Raw genomic sequence first — 21,134 nt, forward strand, 5'->3', positions numbered from 1 at the left:
ACCAATCCTCATGTTTGTAACTTATGTGATGCATCGGGAGTTGATACTGTTTGATCCTATTCCAAACGTTCAAGATTGTTTAGATATCTTCTCGAGGGAGAGATAGAGCGATGAGAGCGATGTAAGGGCTGGAGAGGATGATTTCAAGATTATCGTCGAGCCCTCGGAGTTATCGTGAGGTGGAGCCGAAGTAGATTTGATCTTCGTTGAGATCTTGCATAATAGGTCAGTGTTAGGGGATTCCCGACTCGATCCCTCCATTGCTTAAATTAGTAGATAAAGGATAGATCATTCTTTCATGGGATTGAGGACCGACCTTTATACCTGTGAAGCTGACAGGAGGGGATGGCAACTGGTGAGGACTGATTATACCTTTTTTCGGTGTAATCGTGTGAGCGACCAACCCGTACACCTCCAACAATGTGGGTCGACCTAGCTCTTGTAGCGTGGCAACGATTCGTGCAATCCTGTGCGACACGAAGTTGGCTGAGGGATGATTGAGAGAGCACTGTCTACTATCTCAGCCCTTTTCTAAATCATACAGATGGAACTGTGACTAATGTTAGAATATTTCCTATCACCTCCAATAGAGGATCCCAAGTAACTAGGATTCAATTTACCCTATCACTGTTTTCAGATAAAAGAGTCTTCATGGAGCATGAAATAAAGCTACAACTTGATAGAAAATGGAGGGATAGTGCCACTGGTTATTAAAAAGTTTGTCATTAAACAATTTTCAAATAAAGACTAGAAAATTTGAAGGCATCATTGCAGTTAAGTGAGTCTCCCTTCCTATGCCAATCATCAGAATCTCAGGTATCAAAATATAAGAAAGTGGTACCAAATTTGTTTTGAACCCAGTCCCACACCAATCTGGCATGATTGCAGTGGAAGAAAAGATGAACAACACACACTCAGAAGAAGTATCAATCTCAAAAGCAAGCAATCTATCATAAGTTAGCTGCTACAATTTAGAGGCTTTCAGCAGAAAAACTTTAATCTGGAGGACCATAAGAAGCCTCCACAGATTGCCACTCGTCTCAAAAACCTGTAGAATCCAACTTACAGGATTGAAGGAAATAGAATGCAGGTTTGGCTGAGGCTTTACCATGCAGAATCAATAGCATAAATGCATCACAATAGCCTCAAACTCTAAGCTCCAAAAGTTCTAAATCGGATGAGGTTCTTGTAATTTATTGACAAGCTTACATTTCTTGCATCAAACATGGATTCCAATAACTTATTTTTACATCAATGCCTCAAAGACCAAACAATTAATGACATGCAACTGCAAAAGAATGATACATGGCTCTGCAACACATGCTGAAAGAGAAGGAAAGAAAAAGCCCTGCTATCCATCTGCTGTGTTCATGTCTTTCTTCAGAACAAGGTTTCCTGATTCATTCCTGGTGAAGAGCTTGTCGACCAATTCATCCCACTTGGTTCTGCCACTGGATTTTGAACCAGTGCTTGAAGTTGTGCCTTCCTGACCTTGAGAAGGCGCAGCGCCGGTGACCTCACTGTGGTCTCCTGTTGCGGCCACCACAGCATGCGGTATGTCCAAGGTCACTGCTCTTTCCAGCGCGTTCTTGTGTTCTTGCTCAAGACTCAGATTCCTACTCATTTTTTGTTCTGGTGGAGCGGTTTTGGGCACCATATCCTTCAGCAGCTGCAACATAACCAGCTTTCAGAACTCTTCAAACTTCTGAAACATAGTCTAGTGTTAACAAGAAGGCAACTAACAATTCATCGTTGATAAATCTAGTGTGTGCAATCCTTATTTTAACATGGTTCAGATACATGGTTTTCACCGTTTACTCCTAAATTTGAGATGGTCCGGTTGAGTGATCGCCATAAAAAACTCTACCCTGTTGATGCTATACGTGGAAGTATATAGGTATACCAGAGTTTTGCATGGATGTACTTAAAAAGATATATTGGAGTCGAGTAAATTCTTATTTTAACATGCACAAGGATGTAGTTTTCTTTGTTTAGCCTATTAAGATGGAAACAATTAAGACCGATAAAATCTTATGAAAGATGACAAATGAGAAAGATGCGTCGGTATCAAAGATGACAAAGCTGAGTGTATTGAGGTCTTACATCTAAAGCCTTTTGTGCTTCACGCTCTATCCATACAATTGCATGGTCCGATGTGGTACTACATGATAGCACAATGTGCTCGAATCTTCCGTCTACAGGAATGGCAGTCCTCACCTCTGGAGGATATCTTCCACATCTGCATCCACAGATATTATTGTGGATTTATTCATTTGCATTTATTCAACATACACACATATGCATTTATTCTTTTCGTGGCCTTGTTTGAATCCTAGGCATTAGATTCCATATCAATAGTTGGACATAGTAGTTGATTTTGGCAAATCACTCAGTGGCATAATTGTAAATGAGGATAAGCACTTGTTCCTTCAAATTATCCATATCGACTGAAGCGACAATGGAAATTTTGCCCCGAATCAAAGTATTTAGTAGAAGTTAATGATCCTACATTGGTCTCAATGAAAGTAAATAGTTTATTGAACCATAATAAGGGATAGTTCTCCTCATCTTCAGGAAGTGCAGTTCATTGTCAATGCTGTTGTCAAAATTTTTCATAATATATATGATCAAACAATTCTTCATCCATTGATCTTCCATTCTACACTGGAATCAACCCTTTGCGACATTCATTGCTGAAAATGCTCGCTCCTTAGTTGTTGCTATTGGCAGAGTCAATTCTGATTTTATCGAGTGTTCAATTGAAATGACCTAATTTTTATAATGAAAATCTTCGTCAAGAAAATTTGAACCAAATAACCTGAATAAAGTTTGCAATAGTGATCTCCTATCTAACGGCACCCATGTGACTGCACGTCAATGGAAACTTGAAACCTTGATATGTATGAAGTAAACCCAAGGAACTTATGATTGTTTGCATTCATGACCTTTCTGAAAGTTGATTTCGACTATGTAAGCAACATTTCAAGATCTTAAATCCATTGGTGATGTTTATATCACTTAGGCATGCTCCAAAACTACAAAACTTGGAAAATTTTTAATTATTAAAAATCAGAAACTCAGCCACTCGATAATAAATCAATGCATAAATTTCAACTTATAAAGATATTCAATAATCAATAGATCAGGTCAGTTGGATAAGTCACCGTCTTCAGTAGAAGTTTATTATAAGTAACCATGATTAAATCAGTTCCAGAAATAGTAATATAAAATACAAAAAGAGACGTGAGATTAGTTTTCACAGACATAAACCAAAGAAGTCAGACAACACTTTTAATCGTCACTCAGGAAGAAAATATCAAAAATTGAAGGAAATATTATGAATCATAAGGATTCATCTCAGTGGAGACATCCAGGTGGTTAGCACATTATATATGCAGTTAAAGATTCTAGGCTTTTGATCCCTATGGTGAGTGTCGAATGAGTATGAATCTTTACATAGTTCTGCATGAAGAACCACCACTTAGCCAGTATCATATAAACATTTGGCATTTATGTCAATCTGCAATATAACTCTTGATGAGTATTTCTTAGAGCCCCCATGTAAGCAATGAAGAATAAACTAATATTGGACCTATCCAATCATGATGATGTGATTCTTTATATGTTGCCTTCTATGCTCCTCTGAATCTCTGTCACTACACGGTGTCAGGATTATCTTAAACCAGAGAAACAATAAGCATGTAAACATTGCATGTTTGATGTCTGCGTCATCATATTTTCTCAATTTCAATGGATGAGGTTACACTAACATTTTACCATGCACCCTTTTGGTGGTCTTTAGGCCCTGTTTACTTATATGCACAAATTGAACCAGATTAGTCATTGGGACAATCATAATGTGGACATCAATAACAACTGCATGCTACACCAAAGTTGTGGGTGATCCATAATGGCTACTTCATATCCGAAATCACCTAAATTTTTCTCTGTAATGCAAGTTTGATTCACTCATCTGTCAAGTTAGAACCAATCTACCAATCCAAATCTGAAGAACATCTGTAGTCGACATCAGATGGTTCATGTTTGCAGGACGAATAACCAGTTCTGTACCTCCAACATGCATATATCATGGATCTGTTCCTTCTAGTATCAATTTGGATATAAGTTTCACCTGATGTAAAATTATGTGAAAATAGAAGTCTATGATGGTTATATGCTTGAGAAAAACAAAAGAATTTCATTTACCACAAGTGAAATATGGAAAATTGATATTAGATTTATTAAGATGAAGAGATTTCTTAATGAAAGTCAACGAATATAATCATTTCTGGACTCAAGAATGTCAAACAGATTTAGTACCTGCAAAACTTTCTCTCAACGATATGATATATTCGACCGGGAACATAAAGCCTCCTTGGATCTTTGAGCTTTCTCTTTTCCGGAATAAATGTATCTCTCATGCAAACCAAACATAATAAGCAGGGCAAGCTGTCCAAATCAGTAACACCTAATTAATTACATATAGATTTTTCTGTTCATCAAAACTAAGCACAAGATTTGAAATCTCACCAGAAAATAGATCCAAAGATATGCTCCAAGGGTGTTGGTGTTCTTGGTAAAAAATCATCCTGGGAAAGATCTTACTATGTCAAAAGCAGAATTCAGAAAGATTCATCACATGACACTCATATATAGTTGAAAATGAAAAATGGTAAGTTAAAAGAAGGTTTGGATGATTGCAAAGACAAATCAGTCTCTCTGAGCTTTCGGTTGACTATTGCTTATGCTAGCTACATCGACATTGAAGGATGCTGTGAGGATGGAACTATTCCAAAGGTAGTCATGACTCACACCCAGCTCTCAAATGCACCAATGGCAAATAGAATTCATATGATCCAACAACACCCTGCTTTTAGATTGCAGGAAAACCTGCACTTGCCCCAATACCCTACAGAACTATCATTTGGTGAGATCCAGATAACTAAACTTGACTTCCCTAATGCTTAGACTGAGGTCAAGCTCTCACAACATGAATTCCCGATCGAATCACTTCCCTAACTTAAGCAAGCAGTCCAATAAGCAACAAGAACGACGCAGAGATCAGAGAGCCGCACTTGCCTGCAGGATGACGGAGTTGATGACATCGGCATACTTCACGGCGAGGTTGAGGGACATGCACCTGGCAGGTGCGATGGCGTAGCATCGGATTTGGCTCCTGGGAATGCCCCCAAATTGGTCGCGGTGGTTGACGACGATGATGGTCATGAGAGCGGCGATGCCGGAGCCGAGCGAGTGGCCAGCGAAGACGAGCTTGTATTCGGAGCCAAGCTCCAGCCAGAGGTCAAGTAGGGTATCGGACTCGCGGTTGAGGAGCCAGGTGGCGGCCCGGAGAAGGCCGTGGTGGACGAATCCGCCGTCGAACATCTGCTGGCCAAGGCGGTTGTCGAGCAGGACCTTGTAGTCGCTCTCGCGGACGAGGTTGAGACCGCGGACGGCGAGGACGACCTCCTTGTGCTCGCGGTCGACGTAGATGAGGTACGGAGGGCAGCGACCGTGGGGGATCTCGTCGTATGGGACGCGCTTGACGACGCCGGAGGAGTCCATGCGGTATCCGCCGGCGGGGCCGTAGTTGGGGTTGGCCAGGTCATCCTCGTAGATGGCAAGCACGACGCGGCAGACGCGAGGGGCGGGCTCGAGCTCCTCGGCCGTGGCCTGCGGCCACGCCTCGCTGTCGTAGGCGCCCACGTAGGCGAACCGCTTCCACGCCCAACGAGAGCACCCCAAGCACAGCACGCACTCAAGCCCGCACAATGCCGCCGCCATGTTCGGCCGGTGGTGGCGGAGGCCGCGACGAACGAGGCGGCGCAAAGGAATACGTTTTGGCTCTTGTTTTGAGGCGTGTTATGGGAGACGAAGCAACATGGGGAAGGACTAATAATGGTAGTAGTGGGGAGTAGGAGGAGGAAGGAAACCAGACAAGAAGGTCCATGTTGGACACCAAAGATCCCATGGTCTATTGGATTTGCAGAAGTTGGATTAGATTTCGCTTCCTCGGTCAAAAGATGTCGCTGTGGAGAATCTACCGGTAGGATATTTAGTAAATCTAACACATGCAGTCTTGTCTCAGATTTAAAAGAAATAATTTCGATATTGAGTGATTGGAATTCATACTTTCCACATCTTCACCATCAATTGTGCTGTTCTCTGCGGATTCACGTGGGATCGCTACTGATATAACCAAGCATTTATGACGAACTTTGTGATTTGAGGTTGGAACTGTCTGCATTAGTGTACATCCAAATAATAATAATAATTATTATTATTATATTAAATAAAAAAGGGGTACTTTATACTCTCGTGATGTGCGGAAACAAAAAAAATATAGAGATCTGATAGATCAATCTCTCCTCCAAATAAAATATAAACTATCAATTATTATGATACACGTGAGATATAATTACATTAGTAATAGGGATGATTTTGTTTCACGCAAGCTGATCTGCTATCGAGGTTGACACCTGGCTCTAGGTCACCAGCATTAAGATGGTGTCGTCTCGATAACTGCTTTATATTATTAAAGGAGGAGAAAAAAAGAAAATGATCCTTTAGGTCAACACCTATACGAGCAAAGGTCACCCCAATAAGAAAGTATAGCTCGCCCCAAACGGGCTTCACGTCGATCGTCATAGTTCCAACAATGATCATGTCACCCGGTAGGAATGCAAGAAAAGAGACGTCCTTCAAGACCTCCATTCGAAGTTTCGAAGAACGTCATTTTGTGGGGAAGAGTGATAGGGATGAATCTTGACACCTCCCAACTTCCCCCATCACGTAAGCGACACCTAAATGAAGGCTCCGAGCCACCTACGAGAGGTTACGTCACCTACCTCAACTTCTCGAAGTAAGCCCATAGGAACCAATCATCGATCTCATAGTCAGGAAAATAAACTTGGCTCAATTAATGAATGACAGCATGCCCCAACTTAACCAGTTTTTTCTTTTGAATGAATGATGAGAGAACCAAGCCCTATTTGACCCAAAGAAGAAAGGAAGCATGACCGGAGACGCCACCATGATAGTCCCCATATGTTGCCTCTAGGAGCACTTGTCGACAAGTTGCTTGCATTAAATGTTTCTACCACACCGGGTAAGGGGAGCCTCGACGGAGGCCCGTCCGCTCTACCCAACGCCTAGGTATAAAAGTCATACCCCAGGCTAAGTTGAGGGCAGACATTCAGATTTTCTAACTTAAGTGTCAGAGGGGTTGAGCCGTAAGCAGAAGAGACTCTTTACTCTCTTAATTCATTATTGATACTATTATCTTCCTCCCTTTCTGATTTTCTAACTTAGGCATCAAAGGGGTTGAGCCGTATTATGCAGAGTCATCAACATAGCTTGGAGGCGCAACCAGGAAGTTACCAGTTACTAGCAGAGATCACTCAACTCTCGAACCAAGCTTCATCACTCAAAAACTGAGCCGCTCCTAGCTCATTGCCTCTTCCTACAACTTTCTTCGTTTTGCATATGGCACTTGCTCTTCACGTCACCAAAAGGGACCTGTAGCAGTCATCAGTCCACAGTCTTGTGTTAATAACAAAATACAATTTTCACTACTCCTAATACATTAGTAGCAGTCAGAGAATAATGAATTACAAGAGAAATGAGAGCTCACAAAAATGAGATAACTGACATGTATGATTTGCACTAGGAAGAAATCTGTTCATGGAACCTTCATGTTGTTAGGATTAATAGACAGCTTAGAAGTCGCTAATGGTGGCTATCGCAGCATATTTCTTGTTTGGCTTTGGTCCTCAAACGCAGCCTAACGACTGCACTGTCACGTTGAATATTTCGCTGGTGTTGCCATCTTATGTATGTTTCTTTATGCCGACTTCACCAACATTATTAGGTTACAACATTCGACACGATCCACAAATTAGATTCAATTGCAATAGGAAAAATGTGATCGACGGAACAGATCCTCATGATATCGATAACTAATAGGGAAAGATCAATCTCATAGGTGGAAGGTATGCATAACGATTTTATATGACTTTATTACTAGGTTCGATGGAAAAGATTATTGATGGTGAAACTGATAGTGTTATGAGTATCGTCGACTGATGAGTCGGTCCGATTGGTCTAGCATCGAAGGTGCAGGCTCATCCAAGTATATTTTCCTAGTTGACATGAGAGACTTAGTGAGATAAAACCACATAGGTTACCTGGTTGAAAGTCATTATGTTGGTAAGGATCCAGTTCAAGATGATCGGGTAGGTAGACTGGGATCTTCCTAGTTGTAAGATTCCTCCTTGGGGGATAGGTCATCCGGATGTCTATGAGTGGTCTCTTCCAAACTTAAGTTAGCGAACGGGAGAAGACAACAATATAAGTTGTATGGTTAAGTTAGTGTATAGAGAGCTTTGGCATAATATGAGCTAATGAGCTCATTTTTATACCTGATCCCCGGGCTATTTTTACTAGCTAGCCTGGGATAAGATCAGGTTAACCGCTTGATCATTATGACTTATGATTTTGATAAGATAGGGTAAATATTATCGATCATTGATGCAGGGCAACTCGAGATGCACTACAACGTCATTTTAGGGCTAGTGACTTAGAGCCTTGCTTAAGTGTCAGTCTTAGTTACAGATGAACTGGAATGGGATAAAATCATCCCTATCATAAGCCTATCATTCTAAGTCTTTCTAGATTTAAAGGAAATTATTTTAAATAATTTTAAAATCATGATTTTTGTTGATATGATGGATATCTATAATAGTTTTATATTTTATAAAAATATTTTTAAATCTTTTGGATATTGTAGATCATATCTAAAAAAATTGTATGACATTTTCCCATTTGTTAAGTGCATGACATTTTGAAAATACAATCATATTAAAAACTTATTTGTGGAAATTTTATATGTTTAATAATCGTGGATTATATGGTCTTTTGTCCAACATTTTTATCCTAATACAAGTGTTAAAATTAATTTGCTTGACGCATTAACTTTAGTCATGGAACCAATCCGTTTCTTTTGTATGAATGGTGTCAAGGAAGTTAGAGGATTCGGTAAGGAAACGTAGGGTTAAGTTTATATTCATCGGTGATTTGGATGAGTTGAAATTATCCTGTAAGAACAATTATCCAAAATTATCTAAGTGGATATCAAGCTAATGATGATATGACATTCGAATGTTTATAATATATATAATATCTTAAGTCGACATGAGAGTATAATTAGTTTGAATGATATAGTAACCTAAAAAATTAATGGGATCAATGTCAGAGATTTGGTTAGATTGGAAAAGATTTATTTAATGAGATCTCTTCTAGGTGGGAAGAACATTACAAGCAAGCTAAAGGAAGCATTCGAAATGGCAAGTTGAAGTTAGGAAAGACTAGTATTAATCATTGTAATCTAAAATTCAGCCTTAATTTAAAAGCACATAATTTGAAAGTTAGAACGATATTGATTTGCGAGAACTAAACTCTTATTCTTCTTTCTTTTTATCCTTTATAGAACTACTATGAATGATGATAGATCAAGGACAAATGAGAGATAAGAGAAGATTTATAATATCTTAATAACTAATTTATTTCAAGGTTTTATTGTTTTATGGATAAGAGTAAGTATTTCGGATAGTAATTAGAAAAGTTCTTAACAAATAAAAAAATCAAAATCAAAACAAATAAAATAAATGATTATTTGAAAATAATTTTGCTTAACTAAAATTTGAAACTTTGAAAAACCATTTTTCACCTTTGCGCAAATTTTATAAAATAAATCAATAAGTCCAATAAACATAATACTACATTAAGTTTGACTATTAATACAAAATATAAAGATTGTATGTTATCAATATTATACTTCCTTCTATATATTACAATATTATTACTTTCTTTATAGTCTTTTATTCATAAGTAATTCTAATATATACCTAGTATTTCGACTATAAATTAATATTTGGTCTAGTATAGGCTTCAGCATATAATAGATTTTTAATTTTTCATACATAAGAAATATTTTTCTTTATAATATTTTTTTAAGTTATTTTAAAAATACTTGTTTTGTTTGCAATTTTTACCTATGTCATTTTGTTGAATAAAGTTATATATTAAATCACTTCGAGACTCGATAGATTTATTATTTCTGTGATAATTTTAGTAATATTTAGGATCTATCCATGAATATCTCAATAATAATATAAGATGACTCATTCATATCAACCAATTTAAAATTATTGATAAGAAATTTTTTGGTTTGGTATAATAAACTAAGATCAATAATAAACTTTTTTTTTATTGATCAATAATTGTAATCAAAATCTAATTATATCTATAATATATTTTATCTAATTAAAAAAAGCACATAATCTAAATAGATAGATGTATACACATATTCGATCGATTATTCTAATAGTGTATATAAAATTTTAGTATATCGAAGTTCATTATTTTTTACTCAATCACGTCGTTATCCAAGTGACACATGCTCATTAGTCGAGAATTTAATTTCGTATAGTATAATAAGAATATCAACAAATAAAAATAAATACATAAATAATATGCCATCATGGCACACAAATCATCTTGTTAGACACAAAAGGTGCTCGTAATGAACTAAAAGTTCACCTACAAATTTTACTAGATCTTGTTAGAGATGATATTAAACCATGTCTTAGCTTAATGAGTTGTTCGCCTTTAAAAATCAAATACATAAAGCGTCATAAAAATAAAAATAAAAAGGTATCGTATTAGCAACCGTTAAGAGAGTTACCGGCGTCTGAGCCCCCCCAAATAATTGGGTGGGCCGGCAATAAACCTTCTTCTCTGCACAGTTTTCAAAGCAAAAGTGCGACTAATTCCCATCTTCCTGTCAAAGCAAAGCAAAGCAAAGCGATGATACCAATTCCATGCTCTTCCGCAACGCAAAGGATGTAAGCCTATACATATCGCCGTCGACTAACCTACGCTCTTACGATCTTATCGCATCTAAAAGTACACGTGTCGAGCACGGGCTCGACCGCACACTTTGCTTCCCCTCCACCCGCATTAGATGGATCCGTGGGACCCATGTAGACATCACAGCCAATGAAAAGGCAGGTACTCGTAGGTACAATTTGCTGATTGGAAGAATAGTTCAGCTACCTTCTCTTTCCCCGTCAGCAAAAGCGACCGCCGAGTCAGTCCTCCGGTCATGATCGAAAGAATCGACAGGAAGGAGCTGTTCATCTTCCTATATAAGATCTGCCTGCCGCGGAGCCATCGATCGATCGTATCGGAATGGCGTTGGAGTGGGTGGTGCTGGCCTACGTGGCGGGGGCGGAGGCGATCATGCTGCTCTTCCTCACCCTTCCGGGGCTCGATCGACTCCGGCGGGGTCTCGTCGCCGTTGTCCGGAGCGCCCTGAAGCCGCTCCTCTCGGTGGTGCCCTTCTGCCTCTTCCTCATCGCTGACATTTACTGGAAGTACGAGATGCGGCCGTTCTGCGAGCAGGAAGCCTGCACCCCCTCTGAGCACCTTCGCCACCAGAAGTCCATCATCAAGAGCCAACGCAACGCTCTCCTTATCGCTTCCGCTCTCCTCCTCTACTGGCTCCTCTTCTCCGTCTCCGGCCTCGTCCTCCGCATCGAAAAGCTCAAACGCTCCGAATGAACCCAAATCATTATATCCGAATGGCGAACAGTATATTAATCTTTCGCCTTTGATTTGTGTGCTCTATTTATGATCCATGCATCTTACCTTCTGAAGTTCTTATGAAGCGTACTATGAAATATATGAAAATAATTGGATGGTTAATATTTTCTGATTTGAGTTGTCATAATTTCAATTTGGTTCTTTTAATTCATCTCATCTGACTGAAATATTGCTTCTTTTTTTTCTGCGTTTAATTTCGATGAATTAGACTTTTCATTTCTGCAAGTTGTAGATCAACACCTTCATATAGATTCTTTTAAGAATTAGTAGGAAGTAGAGCACTAACATCTCTCTCCTACATGAATTCAGAGGAATGGGATAGATAGCATCAGAGCTTACTTTTTCTTTCTTAAATTTTCTTTAACAAAAGTGTTGAGTTCTGCTCCCAACAGCTGACGCAATTCAATCTCTACACAACAATGTTAATTCTTTTTCTTACTAAAACTCACTTTAAACCTCCAATCCTTAAGCAAATCAGATTCAACAGTACTTTAAGTGCAACTCTATAACGTTAATATCTTAAACTTCATGTTTATTTTGTAAATAAATTATATTTTTTAAAGACAATGATTTGAAGGATACCAATCATGTCGAGAATTTGCAAGGACTCAAGTCAAGTTTGACTGATTCAACAATGTTATAATGTTTTATTTTGTTTCCACCTTCAATTTTTTTTTTGTTATTTGCAATATGTCTCTCTCCTCTATTTTTATTCGGTTCTTAATTCTTAATATATGAAAATTTGGTCTAAAAAATAATATATCATCTAAATGGGTCGACAGATCAAATGTCAAGATGTTTCGATCTAACCTAGTTGAATGTTGAATGGAATTGGGTTCACCTTATTGATTGGGGCGAAGATTACCTCGCTTGTCTCGAACTCGTCTTTCTCTAATGAACTTTTGAATAGAACTAATGCCATATATATATATATATATATATATATATATATATATATATATATATACTTGAGAGAAGATGTAAACCTATATGGATTGGTAGGTCATATATATCAACCATCATTCATATGAATCACTAGCACAAAATGTCTAAGTGGAAATTAACAATACAGACTTCCCCGATCTCTTCATCAGATTGAGCATATTCATCGTATGAAAGAGATATTTTCTTTTATCCACATTTTTATCGGATTTAACGTGTTTTTTTTTTCATGTACAAATGATTCATCATAGTAATCACATCATTTTTTTAATCATATGATACATGTGATGTCAAGGAAAAAAAAACTTTTAACATTTTGAAAGTTTTAATTGGAGACTTATGCACGGAAGAATATTTTAATATTTGATTATCTCTAATATTTATTAAACTTATATGACTCGTAACACTTTTACCTGATTACTTTAAAAGTTGATAAAGACTAAGATTGATTTATAAAGATTCGATGGATATATTATTATTAATTTTAGTTTAAATATTTTAAGTTTATGATTCTAATTTAATAAAATTAATAGATCATTTATCTTCTCATATTGATTTTTGATAATTGATATTTGACCTAGTATTAAGTGGATGATGAAAAGCTCAAAAAAGATAGGATCATCGACTAAAAAGCATGTCACAATGACATAGAAACATCATTGAGCTAAGCCGCATGTATATCATGTTGCTAAATATTTCAACAAAGTTAAAAGATCAACTATCTAATCATATTTTCTTTTTAGATTTTTCATTCAAAGAAAGTATGTACCTTTAACTTTTTTTTAGTCAACAAAATAATTTCATTAACAGTAATTAAAAATATTCGAACTTAAATTAATAATATTATTCACATCGAATGATTATTGGCTAATATAAAGTTGGGGTATGCCATTTTATATCCAATAATCTCTTTCATCTAATCTCGGTAATAAAGAGATACTAAAAAAGATCAAGAAAATTTATGTCATACATCGAACTTATTCTTTATAAGGTGAGTTTTTATTATAGATTTGCTGATGTTTTCTACCGATCATCGTTTGGAAAATGCTCACTCACAGCTTTGGCACAGTGTTGGAGATATAATGCAAAAGATGATAGACCTCAATAATTCAAGATAAATATAAATTATATATATATATATATATATATATATATATATATATATATATATATATATATATATATATATTCTCTTCTCTCCATCTCTTGACCTTAATTTAATAGTCACATAATCCAATTGAGTTTCCATAACATACCCATCATGAATGACTTAAACTATAGTTCATAGTTTGAAACATCATAAGACATAAGCATAGGATAGAATATATTATTGACAACCTATCCATGTCGACAACATACGAGAGAGCATCAAATTCCCTAAATAAATGACAATCAACAAAAAGTTAGATGCATATGTGATCATAAATATATATGTCTTATATGTTCATCAAGTTTTATTTTTCTGATCCAATACTCATCAAACTACTTTCTCTTTTAGTGTAAGAACACGAATCTCCATGCATCCAATCGTATTACCTCTTACCGACACGAGCTCTCCCTGAACCGTGAAGCGCCGTCGTCCGTGCACTCAACGGTGCAACCTCCACCACGTCAGCCGCCGCCCCACATATCCACGGGAGCGCCCTCGACCCACTCGCCTTACTCGCCGCCTTCCTCCCCTCCCTTGTCGTCGTCGGTGTAGCAAAGGCCACTTCCCTCTGCCGGCCCCCGCCGTCGCTCGCCACGATGAGGCGCTCCAGCTCCTTCGTGATCCTGTCGATCTCGTACAGGTCGAACAGGGGGACCGGCCCGGGCTTCTCCTCCGCGGCGGCGACTGCCTCGAGCTTGTAGCGGGACGGGCGCTGCTTACGGCCGGCGACAGCCGCAGAGGCAGCACCACCCCGCCCGACGAGGTCGAACTCGCCAACGCCGCGGCCGTCGCTGCCGGAGCCACGCTGGTGCCAGGCCCACGCCGCTGCCTTCGTCATCGCCAGCTCGTCCTCCGTCGCCGCGGCGGTCGACGAGGACGCTTTCGTCCTTCGCTTCGCCCGATCCATCTGAGCAGTCGAAGAGAGGGTGAAAGAGGAGAGCGCTCTAAACATGAGAAAGAAGCTCGTTATTGGCTATTCCTTTTTTATATTTATAACCTCCTTCTATTCGCAACCAAAATAATAATAATAATAATAATAATAATAATAATAATAAATAATTTTATTATTTATCATCTATTAATTACTAATTTTATTTTATTTTTATTTTTCATAACTCGGCTCACTGTTCGACACCCCTTAGATATCGTCTCGACTTGATGGATGTCGTTCGACGACTCAACGCAAGTGGAGTTATTCGACATCGATAAATTATTATATATAACAAAAAAGAATTATCAATCGAAATCTCTATACAAAAAAGTTTTTTTTTACTTTTTTATCTTTCCAAAATCTAATTATAAGTATCATTTATCATTATATAACATAGGATATACATGTCTCTAACCATTATATCCTCTACATATTCAACTAACAGTCCGTTCCCAATTAGGAGGACTTCGTGTTGGCAGATTGATATCTATCACGTCCTCACAATTGATTCAGTCATTCCAATTCAATCAAACCTATCCATCCGTCGGAATGACAATTAGGGAATCTAATTCAATCGAATTAGTAAGGATAGACGTTCGATTAATCTACCTCGCGTCTTGGACGTGATTGGTGCCTTTGAGATTGGTGTTACCACTTATGAGATTTGTGCAGTCGTGTTAGGTTTAGAGCTTAATTGCGTGATGGGGAAAGGGAAGTGAAGTCTCGGAAGTTAGTGGTGATGAGGTGGACAAGTGTTTCGAGGATTCATAGCCTCGTCTTCTAACACTACTATTAATTAAGACGCCTCATTCATTAATCCTTCAATTTGCTTTCCTTATTCATGTGAACACCATCGCCTTTACGTGTAGACGAGCACCAAAATTAGTGAAAGAGACTCGTGAGAGGCTAATATTCTCTCGACTCTTTTCTTATCGTCTAAGATTCTTACTCAATTCATTACTCTTTTTCCACAAATCCATGAATGAGGGAGAAAAACGCAAAGTAGGTTTATAGTAATTTATTATCTGAGATTGTTAGTATAGAAGTTTGATCCGCAATCCATTTCACAACCTCACCATTTTGAATCTTCATGCACGGTAGATGGAAATCACCATCAATAATAAATCTTCATGCAAGGCAAAGTTATGTATCTTTGTACCCTTTATGATATTTAAATAGAGTTTCGGAACGATCCCTCCGATGTATAAATTAGTCAATAATTCATCGAGAGTTAATTTTTTAATGTTGCACCATAGTATCGGAGCGCTCTCTCCTATGTATGTTTGAAAAATACTTTTATAATAAAAAATATTTAGAGACTAATTATATTTTGATTTTGCTGACATGAAAAATTCGATTGATTTGTTTTATCATATTGATATATATGCGAATATCGGTATGATATTTCATACTAAAATAGTATATTGAAAATCATATGAAGTCATTCGGGAATTGTTGAAGCTGAAACACTGAGATCAATGCAAAGGCAAACAAAGTCATGACTCCCAATTGTTGGATGCATTTTCCGTACTTGATTATGATCCGTGTTAGTTGAGCATTTCCATTCATTTGCTTCCCTCCTATTGTTTTCTACTTCACAACTCCTTCGATTGCCACTCGTAATGCTTACCATATCTAGTTAGTTACATTTTCTGATCGTTACATTATATTATCAATGAAAATATAAAATAAAATAAAAATAAAATGATAATTTTAACATTTGAGTTAATAGTGATAGACACGATGCCGCTAGGGGTTATGAGTGACTGTTATAAATAAAAGGAGTAACGATGAGAGATGATGATCATTTTACATTTGCATCCATATAGTTGTAGCAATGTCACTTGACAATTATATTGATAACCCTTTTATCGCTTGGCATCTGTTTCGACCAATGCAATTGTCAAGCAATATTACTTTACATCTGCATTGATATTAATGTAGATGCTGAGAGACCCTTTCGTACAATGTTAGTGTCAACACAAATGCAGAGCGATTCTCACCTCTCGTTGTTGCTCTTCTTATGCACAATAGTCACCCGCTATCCCAACGACATTGACATCTGTCACCATCAACTAAAACATTAAAATTATTATTTTTTATTTTTATATTTTTATTAATAAAATCGATAATATTAATGTAAATAGATCTGAATATTTTACTTTTGTAATCATATGAATGTCAATATAACTTTTTAAAATATAAGGATCGAAACATTAAAGATAATTAACTACATGGGATATGAATAATATATAATTAGACCCAGAAATTAGCGGACATGTTTCCACCAATTAAAACATTAAAATTATTTTTTTTTATTTTTATAATTTTATTGATAAAATCGATAACATTAAGATAAATAGACCTGAATATTTTATTTTTTATATGTCAATAAATCGAAATATTAAAGATAATTAACTAAAGATGGACGAAAGCTGGGATGGATGTACATATAGGAAGCTGAGCTATTCATAAAGCTTCCATCTCATTGTATGGTTTCCATCCAACAAAGTCCGAGGAGTCTTAAATCGGGTAGATGGATATCTAAGTTATTAAGGTTGCAGCTATCATGCCCGTTAAACGTTGACTTTGTTGCGCTCGAGTTCGGCTCTGTCGCTTGGAGCTCACATGAAGTAGACCAAGAAGACACCTCCAAAACAAATATCATATTTCCGATCTCACCTTTGAGTCTCACATGTTGGGTTTGAATTAGGCTTTTACCTCGAAATGAGTAGGGGATTATGATGTTATATCGATGGTTGACTTGCCATTTTTGTTTCATTGGCTTGATGGGATCGTCCAAAGATATAGCCCAAAATGTGGTTGATGTGAATGTAGTTAATAATAGCCAAAGATGCCCACAAAGATTTAATCGATAAATTATGGATCGAATCCAATATATATAATCGAAACTCTTTCGATTATTATGTGTATTCTTCTTCGTCTATCTCATACATATGAACATTCCCAACAGATTTAGAGTTTACCAAATGAACAAATTCAAACATACCATGGAAGTTCAAATGGAATGAAGAATACGTATTACATAAATATATTTAATTAAACATTAGGTAAAATAAGAAAGACATAGCATTGCACAAATATATAATGTCCCATTCTTTACGCATAGACATTTGTTGGTGCTAAAAATCATTAAAATGGTATTAGAACTAAAACCATGATTCGTATTGACTATATCGATCGTCAATATGGCATGTAATAAATTGTACCGAACATACAAACACACAATACACTAAGATGTATTGATGTACCACTCATATGGATCCTTTGTCGGATCGGATCAATACATATCAACCGTGCCAAGCGGTACATTTCAATACCACAAACCTTTGTTAAAACAGTAATTAACAGCAAACTGTAAGACTAGCAATATCTGAACCTCTTTATCAGAGAGGACCTGTGGATGATAAATATTTATCAGGAGAGGAACAAAGGAGGAACAAGGCAAATAAGTGTAAATCCTAAGTTCATGGATCAAAATGAGAGGAATACTACATTAGAATTCTGGATAAAAGATCATGCTCACAGATAGGCCATGGATGGCTGAAATGAAAGAAGCAACTTTGGGAAAGAAGGGAAACAGATCTAAGAATTAGTTGATTCCCAATGAACAACTCCTTGGTGCCACATGCCCAGAGCATGGCATGGGAACCCTGATGAAACTATTAAGGCAGGTTTCAAGCAAAAGCTATAGCAAGCAACAATTTAGGGGCAGAGTAGACAAGATTTGAGATTACAAATCCACATGTGCCAGAGATCTGAAACTTTTAATATAAAATTACTCAATCCAAATAAAATTTGGATTTCTTGTACAACTCAAGGGAGATTTGAGTATAGAACAATCTGGATCACATGATAAATACAGAGCAGAAGTCACCTCCCTGATTCTATTTCATACTGGAACAACATTTGCTCCTTTGTGGAGATCTTACTACAACGGACTCAACTATTGGCTCTGCCATTCTCATACTTAACTCCCTAGATTTCGCATGAACATGACAGAGTTGCTTGGCCAAATTCTACCAGCAAGTTTGAGGTGATGCAAATAAGATATATAGAATGTAAAATTACCATCAGCATTAGTCCAAAATCTTGGACAACTGCAAATCATGCACAAGAATATAGAAAAATAGGAAAGCTGCCATAGTAGTGCAAGTAATTTAGAGCAGATTGAGACATGATCAATGGAGAAGATCAGTGAGAAGTATTTGAAGTGTTTCTGACATGTACATTTACAAGACAAGGTGAATCAATTTGTTTCAAGCTTCCAAAGTAATAGGACGCCTAAGAACATTATTAAGAAAGAATATGACAGTCCTAAGGTAGAACAAGTATGTTGCCTTCGATGAAACTAGATAGCAAGAAAGGATAAATGTAGTAAACTTGACAAGTAGGAACTTGCAGCAAGAATATCAACTTCGAAGCTATATGATTGCACTTGAATGGCACACAGATCTTCACCATTCTCAGAATCTCATTGGTCTTCATCTTCATTATAAAAGGTATGGTACAAAAGAAGATACAAGAGTCATATAATAGGATTTGATAGTAAACCAGATCTATGGTCTTAAAATCTAAGATAATACCTAATTATGTTTTCACTTTCAACTAGATATGCCTCCCAAAACAAGAGCAGCCAAAAGCTAGTAATGACAACCAAAATGTCATTTCGATGTCTGAAATGTGTTGCAGGGTTATGACTCCAGTGATGCAAAATTTCCCATAAAATATCAGAAATTATTGTTGGGCAAAAGCATGAAACCATGTTACTAAACATGCTCATTAAACTTGATAAACCTCATTTCAGACAAAGGATTAAGATGCTTCTCTTTCCACTAATTCAGTTATGTATAATGAGAAGTTGGGATAATGATCTCTTCCCATGAGCTACTAATGGTTTCGCAGGGAATGAAAAAGAGAAAACACAGGTGGCTTTAAGTGCAAGTTATTCAAGCTATCAGAGCAAGCTTTGAGTGAGTTTAAGGTAGATGTAAAATTTACAGCCATGATACTGCAATCTCATGTTATAAATATTAGATACGCTCCTGGTTATGAAATATGATAGCACACAATGTTCGTAATAGTGTAGAAACAAGGAACCATACCATGAAATGCATGATCAATGGCCTAGTGTTATCATAATTTTCCTGCTACAGTACCAATGGAAAAAAAGGGGAACTGAGTGGGAACCAAAGAATTATATTTCAGAAATCTTAAGGCACGACAACAGTATGTAAATCCTCAGTCCAACTCGTATCATGAAATTAGGGTACTCAGTAACTGACAAGTTAACATCACCATACAATGAAAACTAGTTATGTTCAGGTAAAACAAAAAAAATCCTTAAACCAATGCTTCGAGCTAAGTAAAAGTCCAACAATTGAACCTTTAAAGTAGGTTACAGCTTCAAAACCTAAGAAGTCCTTCGTTCTCGGGTGATATGATGCAGGCTGAAAAGATTTAGATACTACAGATAACATAGTAAATTCTAAGTGGTACTCTGGATGCATGAAAAATAACATACAAACACTCAAAGTTCCAAATAATTACTGAATAGCAAAAGATGGAGAGTATCAAGAGAACCTAATAAATTAACAAGGGGAAAACTACTATACCAAGCCTAAACCTCATCAGTTGAGGGAATTAATGCAATTAAGCATGGTGTAGCTTGACAGGAACCAAGAGAAAGCCACTTGAAAGAAGAGTTTCCACAGATCAATTTTATTTGTAAAAGTTTTAAGTATAGTATTCCTGATTTATTTGGTACAATTTCCCAAACAATAAATTAATGGTCAATATTTCAAGTCGAGAATTTCTATCTAGCTATTCCTGTATACTTTATATTTTACTGTGCTAATGCCACTGTGTTCCTTAAACTACTGTACCAAGCCACCACTGTTAGCTTGATTATTACTACAGTAATTCAAGTATTTCACGCCCATCAACAAATTCCAAGTTTGACTCTGTTCATTGCTATTAGCAAGAGTTGACAACTCAGTTGAGCGAGTGGAGAAGTTGCATGAGGCCACAGAAGGTCTAGAATCACAAACACAAGTACAATGCATGCATCATATGAGATGAGATGCTTAAGATCTAATATATACCAACTCCGCCCTTCTCAGATTCACCTTGTGTACAAGGTCATGCATCCAAGTTGATCTAATGTGTGAGATATGTCAAGGAATCTCAAATTTTAATATTGGAATAGGTCAATTTGCTTTCACTTTAACTTCTACACTTGCACTTGAACTTGGGTCATGATGCTGAAGTGGCAGATCAAATTCCCTGCTTCGTTGAATCACTTAATATCTACAATAACACCAATTCCCATGTAATCATTGTGGTAGGGATTGACTTAACAATTCTCATTTTAGAAGCTCGCTTTAGAAGCATATGAGAATATTCAAACATCTGGATATGCAGTTC

At 36.9% G+C, this 21,134-nt stretch overlaps 2 protein-coding genes across 2 annotated transcripts; one reads left to right on the plus strand and one right to left on the minus strand.

Annotated features, from left to right (window-relative positions):
* Window positions 1-1,166: 1,166 nt before the first annotated feature.
* Window positions 1,167-5,937, minus strand: LOC135612977 (uncharacterized). Its single transcript, XM_065109836.1, has 5 exons — window positions 5,080-5,937; window positions 4,531-4,589; window positions 4,321-4,449; window positions 2,104-2,239; window positions 1,167-1,669 (listed from the first exon to the last, which is right to left on the minus strand). The coding sequence occupies exons 1-5, from the start codon at window positions 5,782-5,784 to the stop codon at window positions 1,352-1,354; spliced, it is 1,347 nt and encodes a 448-aa protein (XP_064965908.1). The 5' UTR covers window positions 5,785-5,937; the 3' UTR covers window positions 1,167-1,351.
* Window positions 5,938-11,219: 5,282 nt separating this feature from the next.
* LOC103985995 (uncharacterized) lies at window positions 11,220-11,778 on the plus strand. Its single transcript, XM_009403853.3, has one exon. It carries the CDS (start codon window positions 11,251-11,253, stop codon window positions 11,620-11,622), a length of 372 nt encoding a protein of 123 aa, XP_009402128.1. The 5' UTR covers window positions 11,220-11,250; the 3' UTR covers window positions 11,623-11,778.
* Window positions 11,779-21,134: the final 9,356 nt, after the last annotated feature.

The sequence above is a fragment of the Musa acuminata genome, chromosome BXJ2-5 (assembly GCF_036884655.1).
Source record: "Musa acuminata AAA Group cultivar baxijiao chromosome BXJ2-5, Cavendish_Baxijiao_AAA, whole genome shotgun sequence".
Lineage (NCBI taxonomy): Eukaryota > Viridiplantae > Streptophyta > Magnoliopsida > Zingiberales > Musaceae > Musa > Musa acuminata.

Excerpts from the sequence above, each read along its gene's own strand:
- LOC135612977 (XM_065109836.1), bottom strand. The coding sequence starts at position 5,784 with ATGGCGGCGGCATTGTGCGGGCTTGAGTGCGTGCTGTGCTTGGGGTGC. Across the intron at positions 4,450-4,530 it reads ATCTTTGGATCTATTTTCTG|CTTGCCCTGCTTATTATGTT; the intron begins GTGAGATTTCAA and ends TGATTTGGACAG. Across the intron at positions 1,670-2,103 it reads AAGCACAAAAGGCTTTAGAT|CTGCTGAAGGATATGGTGCC; the intron begins GTAAGACCTCAA and ends GTTATGTTGCAG.
- LOC103985995 (XM_009403853.3), top strand. The coding sequence starts at position 11,251 with ATGGCGTTGGAGTGGGTGGTGCTGGCCTACGTGGCGGGGGCGGAGGCG.